Genomic DNA, 15,319 nt, shown 5'->3' on the forward strand with positions numbered 1-15,319 from the left:
ATTTTGTCCTAGGTGTGAAACTTACTGTTGAGGATATTAGACTGACAGGAAAGACCATAATGTCTGACTTGATGAAACAATGAAATGCTCCATTAAGATGTGGAGTATGGAAAGTAAAATATACTTTATGAAAAATTAATCTCTAAGCAGTCATAAAGAAAATTAAATGTTTATTTTTACAAGATGAAAAACCATAATGGAGAAGTTAAAGGAAGGAGATTGAAATATTTGAACATTAAACAATTATTTCTCAACACTAAAAATAACTGAATAGTTCAGAGTAAGATGAACTTGTCGAGTTGAAAAAAATTATTCTCTGGTGATATTATTGTTCCTAGATCTAACTATACCTTTGGTGTTGAGCACTCCAGAAGATAAGACTCAAGGTCATCATTGCAAAGTATGCAATTACCATAGTTTACAATCTGGAATCAGGTGCCAAACCAAGATACAGAAGATCGCTGACAGAATGCATCTTTATTTTCCCTAACTAGATTCCATATGTAACTGTAAAAAATATCATTTCTATTAACAGTGAAAATTCAAGAATCAAAAATGTCATCTTTTCCAAGGATGCACGCCACCTAGTCTGCAAATTTCCTGCCCTTCAATGCTAACGGGATCAGATATCGTCTGTATATGGGAGAAAGCACAGAGAATAGATATGGAATGACAGAAAATAATCCAAGACTTTTTCTACGTCTCTTTCCCCAGACAGAAACATTCGAGGGCACAAAATCAACAGTCCCTCGTCTCCTGCTAACACTTGGTAAGCGACAAGGAAAAGCCTGAAGCCTCTAGACGAACGAGGAGGCCTTCAAGAGGTCGGACGGGCGGGGGAACGCATACCCAGAAATACCCTCGGGTCTCTGTATATGTGTTTTCTGGGCATGTTGCTCTCTGTGCCCTGATGTTTTTTCCCCTCTCTCTCTCTGCATCGTTCACCGCCTCGCAAGACCAGGTTTGATCAGAGACGCACGAGAAAGGAAAGGGACGAATATTTCTGGCGGTTTGACGATGGGCGGTGGGCGGTGAGGTTGGGGAAAAGAAGGCGATGGCGGCGGCTGCATGCCAAGGAGGAACCGCAGCCAAAAGAGATCATTTTCAAATCAGTGTTGCCCCGGAACCCCTAGCGTGTGGACATCACTCTTCTCTCTCTCTCTGTCCCCCTGTCTCTCGTCTTCCATTCTCATAAACACAAATAATCGAGTTGCAGCCATGAGTGCCTGGCCATCATCTTACGGTTACAAGTACACCCCCATCGGTCTCCGCCAGAGGGAGAAGAGGGACGAGACGGGAAAACGCTCCATCTGTACCACAGTCCACCTTCCAGAAGGAGGCCACCTCCTGGAAATTGACAGAGAATATGGCATTGACGGATCCATGTCCAAGAGGGTGAGTTTTGACCACAAGGTGCAAGGCAATGAGTTCCTTCAGCAGAGGGAGCCACGGGCTCCTATATTTCGTGTGTCACTGATTTTGTGTTCCAAAGGCTGTGCTGGAAAAGCTTTTAACCGGAGGACTGCTGACAGTTTCCAGCAAGACTGAAATGTTCATTTGCAGGTTACAGTGATTTCAAGGAAATGTTTGTTTGTGTCATGGATACCAGAAGTAAAATTCTAAAATTGTGCTGTGAAGCAAAAAATTTTTTTTTTCTTTATTACAAAAAGATGTGTTCTAGAATAGGCATATAATGTATGTTAACTTATCTGTTCATATATATTCTTATTACTCATGTGCTTAGTTCCGTAGAAATTCTGTTATTTTTGTTTATTTATCTCTCTCTATTTCTCTCCATATATACTGTATATACAGTATATATATATATATATATATATATATATATATATATATATATATATATATATATATATATATATATATATATATATATATATATATATATATATATTTTATAAGTATATATATATTTATATATATATATATATATATATATATATATATATATATATATATATATATATATATATTTCTTTATTGTGTTTCGTGAACAGTACGGTATTTTTCATTCCTTTCTCAAATTCTGATTATTAGATCACAAAACTGTATTGACACAAATTTGCCATTTTCTCACTGAAAAGTTCTTTTTTTTTCGTATGTTTTGCTCTTGGACATCAAATACTCTCTCTCTCTCTCTCTCTCTCTCTCTCTCTCTCTCTCTCTCTCTCTCTCTCTCTCTCTCTCTCAAGTAACTGGATTAAGTTTATTACTCTTTTGTTAAGTTGCATCTCAATTTTAAGATCATGTTTGATAACTATGCATGATAATACGATGATGAGAATCACCACAAACAAAAAATAATAAAAATTTCTTAGAAATAAGCGAGGCGCGAAAATGATTCTCATTTGTCTATGGGTTTATCAACGCCCTTCAGCATTCAACTAAGTCATTCAGATAACCTTAGCGTCTCTTTTATCGCTACTCGTACTCTATTCTACGTTATTATGTGTTATCTATTTTCACCACAATGTTTTACAGATAACACAGGTGCACATATAATATATATACATGCATATATACACGTATATATATAAACATATATTTACATTTATATACATATATATTTATACATAATATATATATATATATATATATATATATATATATATATATATATATGTATGTATGTATATGTATATATCCTTCTGACAACAATACTCATTCTTATAATCGTGCGTCTTTTCAGAAGCGTTTCTGCTGCTACTTTCGAAATATGATTCAGTTTCCTTTCCCATTCTTTGGCGTTTTCCCTTCAGGTTAAAGACAGTTATAGATGAAAACTGAGTTGCCTTTTCCCCTGGCCTACTTTTAAATAAAGATCAAACAAAAGATAAGTGAACAATATTTCCAATGCACGTGAATCGGTAGACGTAAATGAAGCAGCGGACACGAAACACTTTCAGAAGAGTATATAGGTGAAGATCAAATTTACTGGAACATTCGCCTTTCTAAGCAATAACAGCATTAGTTAACTGAAGAAGCCTTGAAAAGTGATAAACCGATTTTTGTATGTTTACCAGTCCAGATAAATTGCTAAATATTTGTTTTCTCAGCACGGCAAATGCCCTCCATCCAACCTATACGGAAAGGGCAAAGATGCTTCTAGAATCGACCGATTCTCCGCAAAGTTCCGCGACGCTTATGCCATAGATTTCTAAACACAACATCAAACTTCAGACATTTTGATTTCGCCTTCCTACCAGAGATAATTCCTGGCACTGAGGAGTTTTTACGCCCCAGGAGAAGAGTATCTAACATAAAGAAAAATTAAATAAAACTAAACTTCTAAATACGACTGTGAATTACCTTAACTTTCGTGGTACTATTAAAAACTTGAGACAAATCGCGTTATGACGCATATTGCGATACTCTTCTGCTTGAAGACATTGTTCTTTTGAATGATAACGATAATGGCACCGTAATCGTTAGAAAATAGTTATTATGAAAATTTATTTGATTACTGTACTATTGATGGGATCATCACGATTATCGTAAATAATATCATTATTATCAATAGCAATAACAAACAAGTAAAAAATGTGCCGAAGTTTCTTTGGTGCAATTGAGTTTTCTGCACACTGTATAATGCTTCATGAAACCTTCGGCCACGGCCCGTGAAACTCTTAGCCGCATCCCATGAAACCTTCAGCCACGGTCCGGTGTGGCCTGTGTTGCTGATACCTATAGCGGTGACAGAAGTAAGATCATGGCTAACTTTAACCTTAAATAAAATAAAAACTACTGAGGCTAGAGGGCTGCAATTTGGTGTGTTTGATGATTGGAGTGTGGATGATCAACATACCAATTTGCAGCCCTCTAGCCTCAGTAATTTTTAAGATCTGAAGGCGGGCAGAAAAAGTGCGGACAAAGAAAGTGCGAACGGACTGACAAAGTCATCTCGATAGTTTTCTTTTACAGAAAACTAGAACAAAATCAGTAATCAGGAGCCTACCTACAGTGTCCTGTTTTATAAAATAGATTCTAAACCAATACAACCCGACCTGTTACGTAATATGTGGAAATAACTAGATTGATGTACACAGGCTTATTCTGCTACGAAGGAATACAAGTTCCTCCAAAGCCACTTCTAAGTTCAGCTCACATTCTGAAGAACAGAAACCTTCGCCCTGTTTTGCAATGAATGATTCGGTAGTCTTTCCATCAGTACATCAACTGACAACCGCATTTTGCCTAAGACGAAAAAATTCTAAATTTTATGGCTCTTAGTGTATCATTTCCTACAAATAAGGAAGTTCCTCGTTGGATGAGTCGATATCGTTCTCGGCTAGCACTTTGCTGCGCCTACGTTCGATTCTCCGGCCGGCCAATGAAGAATTAGAGAAATTTATTTCTGGTGATAGAAATTCATTTCTCGGTATAGTGTGGTTCGGATTCCACAATAAGCTGTAGGTCCCGTTGCTAGGTAACCAATTGGTTCTTAGCCACGTAAAATAAGTCTAATCCTTCGGGCCAGCCCTAGGAGAGCTGTTAACCAGCTCAGTGGTCTGGTTAAACTAAGGTATACTTAACTTTTTTACAAATAAGGAGAGCCCAAGCCTGCTGATGAGAGTAGCCAAAAGTTTATTCAAAAGTGATCACTGTGAGAACGCCATTTACTCAGTCTGAATAAGAAGCATGGTAAAAACAGGAACAAATAAGTTAAATAAATGTTGTTAATAAGGCCAATAAAAAAATGCAATACAAAAAGCGGAAATTAAACTAATAGCCCATTAGTTCACATTGCTGGGTTTTATGACTGCCTACAATACGCCATATCAGAACAATTGCTCACAACAAAACGTTGTTAAAGGGTTGGTATTACAGAATACTTCAAGTGATAAAAGGAACTAGAAGAAACAAGAATTAAGTCATGAAACTGTCCACTAGATCAGATGGTTAAAATGATGCAAATTTAAATGTGATGTCTGCAGTTTAGTGGATCCTTGTGAAAAGTGTCAATAAACACTAATGTTTAACAAGGACATCTCATCAAAACTTTATAAGTTTACAAGTAAGACCTCCAGTTTCCTTTAATTTGCTGTTACTATAATTACAGAAACTAACTAAACATAGAATACTTATGGTTTTGCTTATAAAATCATCTTTTCTGCATAAGGCCAAGTATATGATTCTTCAACAGATACAAAAAACTCCGCCAACTTTCCCCAAGTTAAAAACGCTGACGCATTCGACCAACTACAGCCTTGTCAAGGTGACTTCCTTGAAAAAGCGGCTTAAACAAACAGACAACGAAGAGAAAACCTAAATGAGTAAATAGTGTTTACCTAATAAAAGTACAAGGAATTCTTTGAAGAAAATTCATTTCGCCGAATGCGAAGCCAAAGTAGGTTAGGGACCAGCCAGATGAAGCCACAGGCAGACAATCTAATTCTGAACTTCGCCTACACTCTTCGCAACAACAACCCTTCAACCTGGCATCAGACAATCTCGTCCCAGAGTCCTAGAAAATAATACACTTACGTCATTCTTTTCTTTGCTGAACACCATACTTTCCGTATATCTTGAGTTTCCCACTGCTGTCTGCCATGTAAGACCTGACTAACAGTCCACTGTGTGATTACTCGAAACAGTTCTCTCTGCTCGAAACAAAGCCTGATGTGCGTTAACTATGGGATGTTGACATCGATGCTCGTGTACGACACTTCCAGACCAACCCTGGCCTTTCCATATTTATTCTTGCCACGCTTAAATTCTCCACTTTTTGCAATTTGCAACGCCCTTCTTGAACCTGCTTCTACTGTGGATGTTTTGCCAAGCTTCTGCTCATAAGCCGTCAGCCCTTCTCAAATGACACAACCGAATCTAAGTTTATCCGGTTGGGAAACACCTGCCTTGTTACTTTTCAACGTTCTAGGCTAATCTAGTAACCATAAAACACTGACCTAATATTTCACACTGAGGAATCTGATCGAGTGCCAAACACTATAGAGTAGAAGAAAAAAATATGATTTGATATACATATACTCAAAAGTTTTCATCTCTGCATATATATGTGTAAATATATGTGTGTGTGCGTGTGTGTGTGTGCGTATACAGTATACACACACACAGACATACATATTCCATTGAGTATAAGCTTGAGGGTAAGCTATGAGACGAGTGCACAAGTATTTGCGTAAGCATATGACTACAAGAGAGACATCCATTTTGCTTTCCAACAGTTTCTAGCAACTGATTCGTAGCAAGAAAAGCAAATCCGAGGGGAAAAAACCAGAATAATTCATGTTCATTCTCTCGCCATCTTTTTAAGCACACTCGTCATTTTCTAAGACGTAGCTGAAATGTAACTTTGAAAGCAAGAGCTATCAGTTTTCAAAATCACTGAATTGCTCTTCCTAATAACCAATGGCTACGGTCGAAAATGTCAAAATAGATCTAAATGCCATGGTGAAATGATGGCTTTTATTAAAAAGATCTTTTGACGACGAAATCAAACATCGGTTTTATGTAAGACGTGTAAAAATACCCTAAGTGATAAAGTTCACTTTGGTCAAACGTCTAATTCACCCATTGGCTACACAGCCCGGGATTGGCTTTAGTAAAAATATCTAAAATTCCCCGCCCGCTGTGCCGAAATAGTCTTTGATAAAGGCGCCTCGCTGATAAACTGTTATTTTTGTTCATGACAAAATCACCATGGAATCTCTGTAGCTCTACGCTCTCTTTTTCGCCGAGATACTCTCTCTTTTTTTTTTTATTAAGGCGAAATGCTCTTCAAGAATCTAACAATTCAGTCACAAAGTTACATTCATTTACTGATTTATCTGTATGTTTATCGTCTTATTTATTTACATATCCAATCGTTGAGATTTTACAGAATGAGGTGAAGCAGAATTTCATATTTAACCGTATTCTCACACAGTGCTGCTTCTGAAAAGATATCACATAAGGTGTACAATAATTCTAAAACACGACTTCTAAACAGGTAGACCACATTTCTGACAGAAATTTTGATGCAGGTAAAATTGGTCTAAAATAGAACCAATAAAAAAAGAAAATTAAAAGAATCAGAAAGGGTTTTATTACACTTACACTGATCTCATAAACTTAACATGCTATTACCATAGATTTCTAGGGCCCCTACAATTTAAAAAATGGTTTTAAGTCAAAATTATGGCTAAAGAAGTAAAAGAAAAACAACAACAACAAAAAATGCGTAATGGACGCCTACCGTCGTCAGACGTAGGCAAGTTATGCAAGGAATACTGTACTGGCCACGGTCAAGTGCGTAGATTCACTGGCCAAGAATGAGGAAAAACACTCAAGACAACAGAAGCACGTGCTACCAAGACCACCTCTGGGAAGTGCACGAAAAGACATGAGAGAGAGAGAGAGAGAGAGAGAGAGAGAGAGAGAGAGAGAGAGAGAGAGAGAATAGAAGACGGAAACCTAGACCCAAGATACTCTCAGAAATAAATACTTGGACAGGCCCTGAGTTGATATAAAAGTGCAAAATACTAGACAAGCTGGGCTCCGCTCTGAATCTATTCTTGTAGCCTTTTCTCTCGCACGTTCATAGTTATTCGATATTAGTGCTGGCTGAATACTGCACTTGTGTGTGTGTTTGTGCGTTGTGTGTGTGTGTGTGCGTGTGTATGAGTGGGAGAGGGGGCGGCCAGCCATCCGCTAATGGAGAGAAGTGCGTGTATGTGTGTGTGTGTGTGTGTGTGTGTGTCCTCTATCGCGTCTGGGCTTTAGTTTAGAAGACCTCCTCTGGTTATGAGTACAAATAAGGCATTGGATGGTGGTGGGTGGGAGGGAGGAGAGGGAAAAAATGAAGAGGTGTGTAGGTGCCAAATTTTTGGGGCTCCACATAGTGCAGGTAATATGGGGAGTTCTGGGGACTGGTGATAGATGGGTGGAAGAGGGGGGTGTTTGTGCGCGTGCGCATGTTAGAAGAAAATATAACCCCAGAGTTTCTTTCTTGAGCTGAGGCGCTTGTTCGCTCGCGAACTAGAATATCAACTTCGTGCTATTCTGCTGCAAACTGGTTACCATTATACCAAACACTTTATATTATAAGTCGTTACATTTGTATGAACGTGACGTCCTGTTTATAGAATCTGGAATGAATTCACGTGGGCTAAAAGAAGCTCTGATGGAGAGCTCAAGTACAGGACTTTTTTCCCAATATAGTTTATCAGGCATATGATAAATGTCAGAGATAGATCTTGAGGGCATTCAGCATCTTGCAGTGTGCACGTATTCACAGAATACGATTTCTTCTCCTCCCGTGCTTGCGATTTGATCTTATGCCAAATGATTCAGCCTTTTTCTGAAGTTGAGGACGCGAGGAAAAGGATTTTATTAAGTAACAGCTCTGTACTGAATTCGAAGGAAAAGAGCGTTGAAGATAGTGCAAAGGTAGTGAAGTATATCGAAGCGGAGAATGGGATGCTGTACCTACATTTGCAATGAATGAATGAATGAATGATTTCAAGTTATCAGGCGTCGTGACTTCTATGGTCATTGATGCCGATGTTAATTAAACGACTACATAGCGTAGTATATTTATTAAAACTTTTAGGAAATAAAATTATATCTTATGTAAAACTCCAGTTTCTAAAATATGTTTAAAAATGCCACTGGCATCATACATCACATCCCCTCCAAGGATCTGGGCAAGGACCTACATTTGCAAACGAAAGCAAGTGTACGTACAGCAAATGTAAAACATTTTTCTGAAATGTACTACTGATAACTCAAAAGCGATCTTCATGAAATTCCATATAAATAACTGAGTTTCCATATTGTAATCTTTCGAATGAGTTGTCATTCGATTCATGGTTTTCAGAAAGTAAACTTTCTGCTTGTGCTGATTTTATCTACAAAAATCATTTTTTTCTTTCCAAGCCGTTAAGCCAATTCCTTTTCAATTTCAATTACTATTTTTACTGATGCTGAATTACATTCTAAAAAGACACCTATAGAATAATCATGTTAAATAAGGCAGCCATTTTGAAGGCATGTAGAAGAAATGGCATACAACAATAAATGAGCATATTCTAATGTGCAAGTGTATACTTATGAAATTATTCTTTACTGATATATAAAACATATGTTCAGTAAATACAAGACTTGTTTGATATATACTACCTTATATAAGTACATTGCATAATCAATGCCTTGTAGTGATAACCAACTGCCGCATTTCTGCTTACAAATATTTACTACCGACTTTGACACGATAAATATACCAAGAATGTATTTTCCTGTCTCTTCTCAAAGCAAGTTGTCTTTGTGGTTTCCTTAAAATTTAGCGATGAGGAATTTTTGCTCAGATAAACAACCCGCGAGCATTCAACTCATTCTGTTACTTTCCCATGCCCTTGGTTCGAAGCTTTACGGAAGAAATGTGACAAGTAGGTCACACATACATACAAATATATATATATATATATATATATATATATATATATATATATATATATATATATATATATATATATATATATATATATATATAAGTAGGTAGGAAACAATCTCTTAACCATGTAGTACGAAGATTACTAAATTCCTTAGGGTAAGCATAAGAAAAAGCAGTTTGACAAGAGCTGCGTAGGTCCCCGACGGTGGGAACGACAAACTCATTCATCTTAGCAGAACAGTAACCGAAATAATACTTGCAGAAAAGAGATGGGAAACCACCTTGCGAGGGAAAGACAGAGAGCAGAGAGAAGAGGTGTTGCGGAGTTCCTAAAAAGACGACTTCCCTAGGGTGCAGATGAAACACCCAAGTATGAGAGCAATACTCAAAGAATGGTGAATAAGAATAGGGTGACAGCTTTAATCACTATATGTGGTACTCGATAATACACTGAATATGATCCCAATTTTATCGTTCTACTTCTCTCAGTAGTCGAGACAGACGTGGGCTCTCTTCCCTCTGCATTGAGGATGGCCTAGTACAGTACCTGGCCTTTTAATGAAGAAGGCCGATCATCCCTGTCTTTAGAGAGGCTGTTTTCCCTTAGTGTGTTTTGCCATGTTCTAGTAACCTTGGATGCTTAAAATAAGTATTTTCATAGTGAAATCTGAACTGACTGGACATACAAACGGTTAATAACAGCACGCATTTATAATGATGATGACAACGCTGATGTCAGAGCAATTTAGTTCCTTAAAACGTAGATCTGCATTTTTACAGAAGCACCAATAATTCACAGAGCAAAGACCAAAATTCCAAAGAAAACTTGCCTAAGTGAATCACTTCATTTAAAATCACTAGTATCTGTACATACGACCGAGTTTGTCAAAGAGATAACTATCTCTACCAGCATACACTTCGTTAATGAAGGCTGGCAAGCTCTGCATGGATTGTCAGGTTGATAACTTCCAGAAGGTGATACCACTTGAAGATGTAAAGACAAAGTTATTTGTCTGATTTATTTTCCCAGCCAAATTGAAAAAATTACTGTTCTTATTTCAGTTTCAGTCAAACACATTTGTTTAAGTACAGCATAAAATTAAGAATCAAATTGACAGCAGATGATAAAAATACCTTCAGCTATCCTAAGTGTTTGCTCCTTATGTAAAGTCAAAAACAAGGGAAAGCAGCACATACAGTGGAATTTGTGTTAACTTGACGTAGAGAAGTAGTTGGTTCTATAATAGGTTAAGAAATCACGGAATCAACACAACTTTTCTTTCCTATAAATGGCTGTTTTTGACATACATTCAAGCAACAAATATAACTGAAAATTATATTGAAGAAGACTTAGATACTAGAAATGAACTGCTTTTCCACATCCCTGAAGTGTTAGCTAATATAAGTCGACTGTGAAAGACCGGCGATTTCAGTCATCCATGATTTTTCTTACGAAAGCGAAGATCGTTCTGGACTCTGGCTTGAGGAGGTGGAATATCTATCTTCCTTTTCTCTCCCCTTGATTACGATTTTTAACGCTACTTTCTCTTGTGTTTCCTACATCTGATACGCATTTAGTTGTGAGATGTAGCTTTTGATTGACTATCTGACATATTTTGGGCAGGATACGTTACATTATTGTATTCGCTAAGGTTGCATCCTCTACGATAATACATCACTTGATGCGGGATAATATAATTCTGATTAGTTCTTTAAACGACCTGATTAGATATCACATAGCAATGCTTTGTCCACAACAGTTATCCATTTTGGAAACTAGGATTTTCAAATTTTGCAATTAATGCTGGCAAGGAAGACTTGTATATGTATTCTCTCTCTCTCTCTCTCTCTCTCTCTCTCTCTCTCTCTCTCTCTCTCTCTCTCTCTCTCGCCCCTTGTGTGTGTGTGTGTGTGTGTATTTATTTGTGTCATTTAATCTAAAAACTACCATAAGACATGTGGATAGTCTGAACCATTTATTACCAGTTGCAGCGGACATGGCATCCGTTAAAGCATTTAGGCCGAAGAATTATGAGACCCAATTCATAAATTCCCAAATGAATGTCGTTATAAGTGTCAGAGCAACTGACGTAAATACCTGACCTAAATTTGAGTTACGCCACACCATATGACCCAAGATCAATCGCCTGATATTCAGAGATTAAAATGCAAAAAGCTCACAAGGTCACAAATCTGGTAGCTAGCTCTGCCCATCTATTTTCTCTTGCGAGATACTTTATTTTCTCTGGTTTTCTCTCTCTGGCACTCGGCCTGACAAGTGACTCTGGTCTGTCCCACTCACAGCGAAGTCATAATATTTTAATAATTGTGATTTGACTTTCTATAAATGTTCTCTTCTTCAGTCAAGGGAGATTTTCTTCGGTGAATATCATGGATGATTGCAAGGACAGACCAAGGACATAGAACTGCTGCTCTCTCTCTCTCTCTCTCTCTCTCTCTCTCTCTCTCTCTCTCTCTCTCTCTCAAATTTCCCTTTGTAACTAGGAGGTTCCCCTGATTATAAGCCCCGAACCAAACGTACTCAGCCATTTAATTCAGAAACCGTGTACACGCTTCGTTTTAAAGAGCATTCCTTCAGGCGGTCTGCTGGTGCACATTTAATCCAATATAAATAGGATTTATCTCAGTGAAACGAACTGTAAAAGCTGTTTCTATCTCTCTTTCTTTCTCTCTCAGCTGTTGTTTTCTAGACGTCACTGCCTGTCTCACACTTCCTGGTCACTGTTCATTTTCTTCTTTTCGAGGGATTGGTCGACGCTGCCAAAATCCTCAAAGGGGACGACTGACGGAGGAATTGAAGCTTAGATGACTTTTAACAGCGGCTCTCTCGACTGTCTTCTTTTCTAACTATAGCACACACACACACACACACACACATATATATATATATATATATATATATATATATATATATATATATATATATATATAAAGATAAAATCCACGAAGGAGTCTGCTAAGTAAAGGACCTAGCGTCGAAAGGCCTCGCAGCACTCCAGTGTTTCCGTTTCCTTCGTGGATTTTATCTTTATTTATATATTTATCACGTTCCATATTTTCGTGATTCAGTTTACACACACACACACACACACACACACACACACACACATATATATATATATATATATATATATATATATATATATATATATATATATATATATATATATATATTCTATATAATCAAACGTGAGATTTACTCAGTCGCTTCATGCACTTGGCTACTATTACAAACCACTGTTATATAGAATTGATTCCTGTAATACTATATTAAGCATTTTAATACTAGGAAAAGAGAGAGAGAGAGAGAGAGAGAGAGAGAGAGAGAGAGAGAGGAGTAGTAGTAACAGCAGCAGTAGCAATGAGCGTAAAAACACAGCTAGCTAACTATTTACAAGTATAAATGAAGTTACATGTAACATACGATATCAGATTGAGTATTACAGAACTATTACATGATTTTAATACTCAGTGTGCAACTGTGAACAGTGATAGACAATTAACCTTGTAACAAAGATAAGAGATCTTATTTAATTAGCATTATTTTTTATACTCCCTACGATTCTCTTTCTTCATAAAGCAAAAAGATTTTCCAGTATCCATTCACAAGTGGCTGATGAATGAAATTTGAACAAATAACTACCTTATTATTGGAACGTTTGGAGAAGATCCTGAAATAAGGATAGGTTGTTTGAAGACTTCGATAAAGACTTGTGCTGTACTTGGTCTTAGAGGATAAACTTCATAGCTAGGAGTCCATATAATCAATTTCTTTTAAAACTCCTCCAAAAGATGGGAAATACTCATTATGAAAAAAATCGATTTATGAAGAAGCACTAGTACAAACTTTTGAAAAAAAAATCATTAGAAGTAGCTTTGAATTTAATTCTGGCACCTGTTCACATATCTCAAAATCTCCAACAAAGCAGGCATTGCTATTTAATATCTTTGTGAGCCGTTGTTACAATGCACTAAAAAATCATAAAGATTAAATTTTCCCTTGAAATTGGAGACGGTTAATTCATTAACCAATAGGGAAATTTGAACTAAGTTTGTGGGGGAACTTAGAAAAAATTGTAACAAACGCGTCACCAAAGCCCCATAGCCTAAAGGATGATCAGCACTTAAATCATCTCAATGGACGAATATCCAGATTTTTTAACAACAAATCTGGCAGTCGTGTGCAAACCCATTCCAATAGCTTTGGAAGCTCAAGTATGGCAGATGTGGAAAATGCATCAATAAACGCCCAGCCGGATAATATTCTATATATGTATAATCTTTGATTTTTCTGAGTTGCTGCTGAAGTTGCATGAAACCTTTATGCCACCGAAAATTTTTCAACAGACTGTTCTTGATTCAGTTTCTTTTGATTGGCTTACTGTCTCTCTCTCTCTCTCTCTCTCTCTCTCTCTCTCTCTCTCTCTCTCTCTCTCTCTCTCTCTCTCTCTCCAGCATATGTTATAAAAGGTCACCTTACCCCTTGATCATCTTGATGGCTGTGAGAAACTCAGTTATATTTTAAACCTCATAGATAAAGCTCTGTGACTCACGACCTAGTTAAACTATGACGAAGACAAAAAAAAGTCCTGGTGGTTACCTTTCAGAAACGTGGCTCAGAATATAGAGATTTCTCTTATCTAGAATCTTATCAGACCTTTCGCAATTAGTTGCAGCTTTTCAATGCAGGCTTTTACCTGATTCTACCCACTGTATTGTTTCCTGCTGTATCTGAGAAATTTGGCAGCACAGAAAATAAAAATATGAAAGCCCTCGGGCTGGTGCATCTGGCACCGGGAGAAACACCATTAACCAACCCTGCCTGCCCGTGTTTGGCACAAACCCTGGCACTAATTTTGGCACTGGATGCTTCCCCGGCCACCATTTTCGGTCATGCAGGAAACCTCTCATATAGTTTAGATGAAAAAGAAGTATGCGACCTCGTTCTTTTCCACAGAACCTTTTGATTTCTCGAGCTGAAGAGACTCGAGTTTTTCTTCTTCTTTTTTTTGTCTTTGTACCGACAGATGAATCTGTTGCAGTCATTTACTGCAGACAGTTAGTATTGAGCAGCGTCTGTCAAAGCTTATTAAAGGAGGAATGATAAACTATGCTGCGTGAGAATGACGTATTTGACCTACTTAAGCCAAAGATTCAGACAGCCGTGTTGGCTTGCTTCTATCTTTGTTTTTTTTTTTTACATCTCATAACTGAAATTTGAGACGTACCTCACAATACCAAAGATACATTTTTTTTCTGTCAGATCTCTCAGAAGATGAATAAAAGGGTTTAGGTGTATCATAGCAAAGAAAGTTAAAGATATTAAACCCCATGGATCCATGAAGGGCAAAGTGGGCTTTGAATGGCTCTCTTCATGCTACATGACCACTCCAACCGTAAACAGTTCAGCAGTCATACATCCGAACTGAAAGTGCTTTGCATCCAACGAGTAATGACAACAGTCATCAGGTTCGTCAACGGCAAGCTCATCAGAATGATCATTCCAATATGTTACTGATAAAGAAGAATGCCATCAGCCAGGAAGTGGTGCTCTTGTCAACGTCCCTCCTTCGTCACTTCGAGATTAATGTGAACTTCAGCGGGAGACGAAAATCGCCTCTTGGCTAAAAGTAGACTTCCTGAATGCTTGCTGTCAGAGCCTTCGACTATTTGCTCGGGTTTCGTTTTATTTCTGGATCTTCTTTCTGCACCAAGAATGTTACTCATCTTTCATTGTTTTATTATCATGCTACATTCTTGTGTGTTTGTGTAAGCGTCTTTCCACTGGCAGTTCGGTTGGGTAAACTTGAGTTTTGATGGATCATTTTCCTTTTTTCATTTATCATTTCTCGCCTTTCCCCATCCCCCTACCCCCTTTTTTTCTGCTGG

General features: G+C 37.5%; 1 protein-coding gene across 2 annotated transcripts in view; it reads left to right on the forward strand.

Annotated features, from left to right (window-relative positions):
- The first annotated feature begins 1,071 nt into the window (after nucleotides 1–1,071).
- LOC136841625 (uncharacterized) overlaps nucleotides 1,072–15,319 on the forward strand; it is a 30,073-nt gene continuing 15,825 nt past the window's right edge. Inside the window, exon 1 of one of the 2 annotated variants that reach the window (XM_067108744.1) lies at nucleotides 1,072–1,395. In XM_067108744.1, the coding sequence (XP_066964845.1) occupies nucleotides 1,219–1,395 (177 nt within the window). In that variant the 5' untranslated portion in view covers nucleotides 1,072–1,218. The remainder of the gene's footprint in view (nucleotides 1,396–15,319) is intronic. The other variant, XM_067108743.1, reaches the window with a different exon arrangement.

Source organism: Macrobrachium rosenbergii, chromosome 9 (assembly GCF_040412425.1).
Source record: "Macrobrachium rosenbergii isolate ZJJX-2024 chromosome 9, ASM4041242v1, whole genome shotgun sequence".
In the NCBI taxonomy this organism is placed as follows: domain Eukaryota; kingdom Metazoa; phylum Arthropoda; class Malacostraca; order Decapoda; family Palaemonidae; genus Macrobrachium; species Macrobrachium rosenbergii.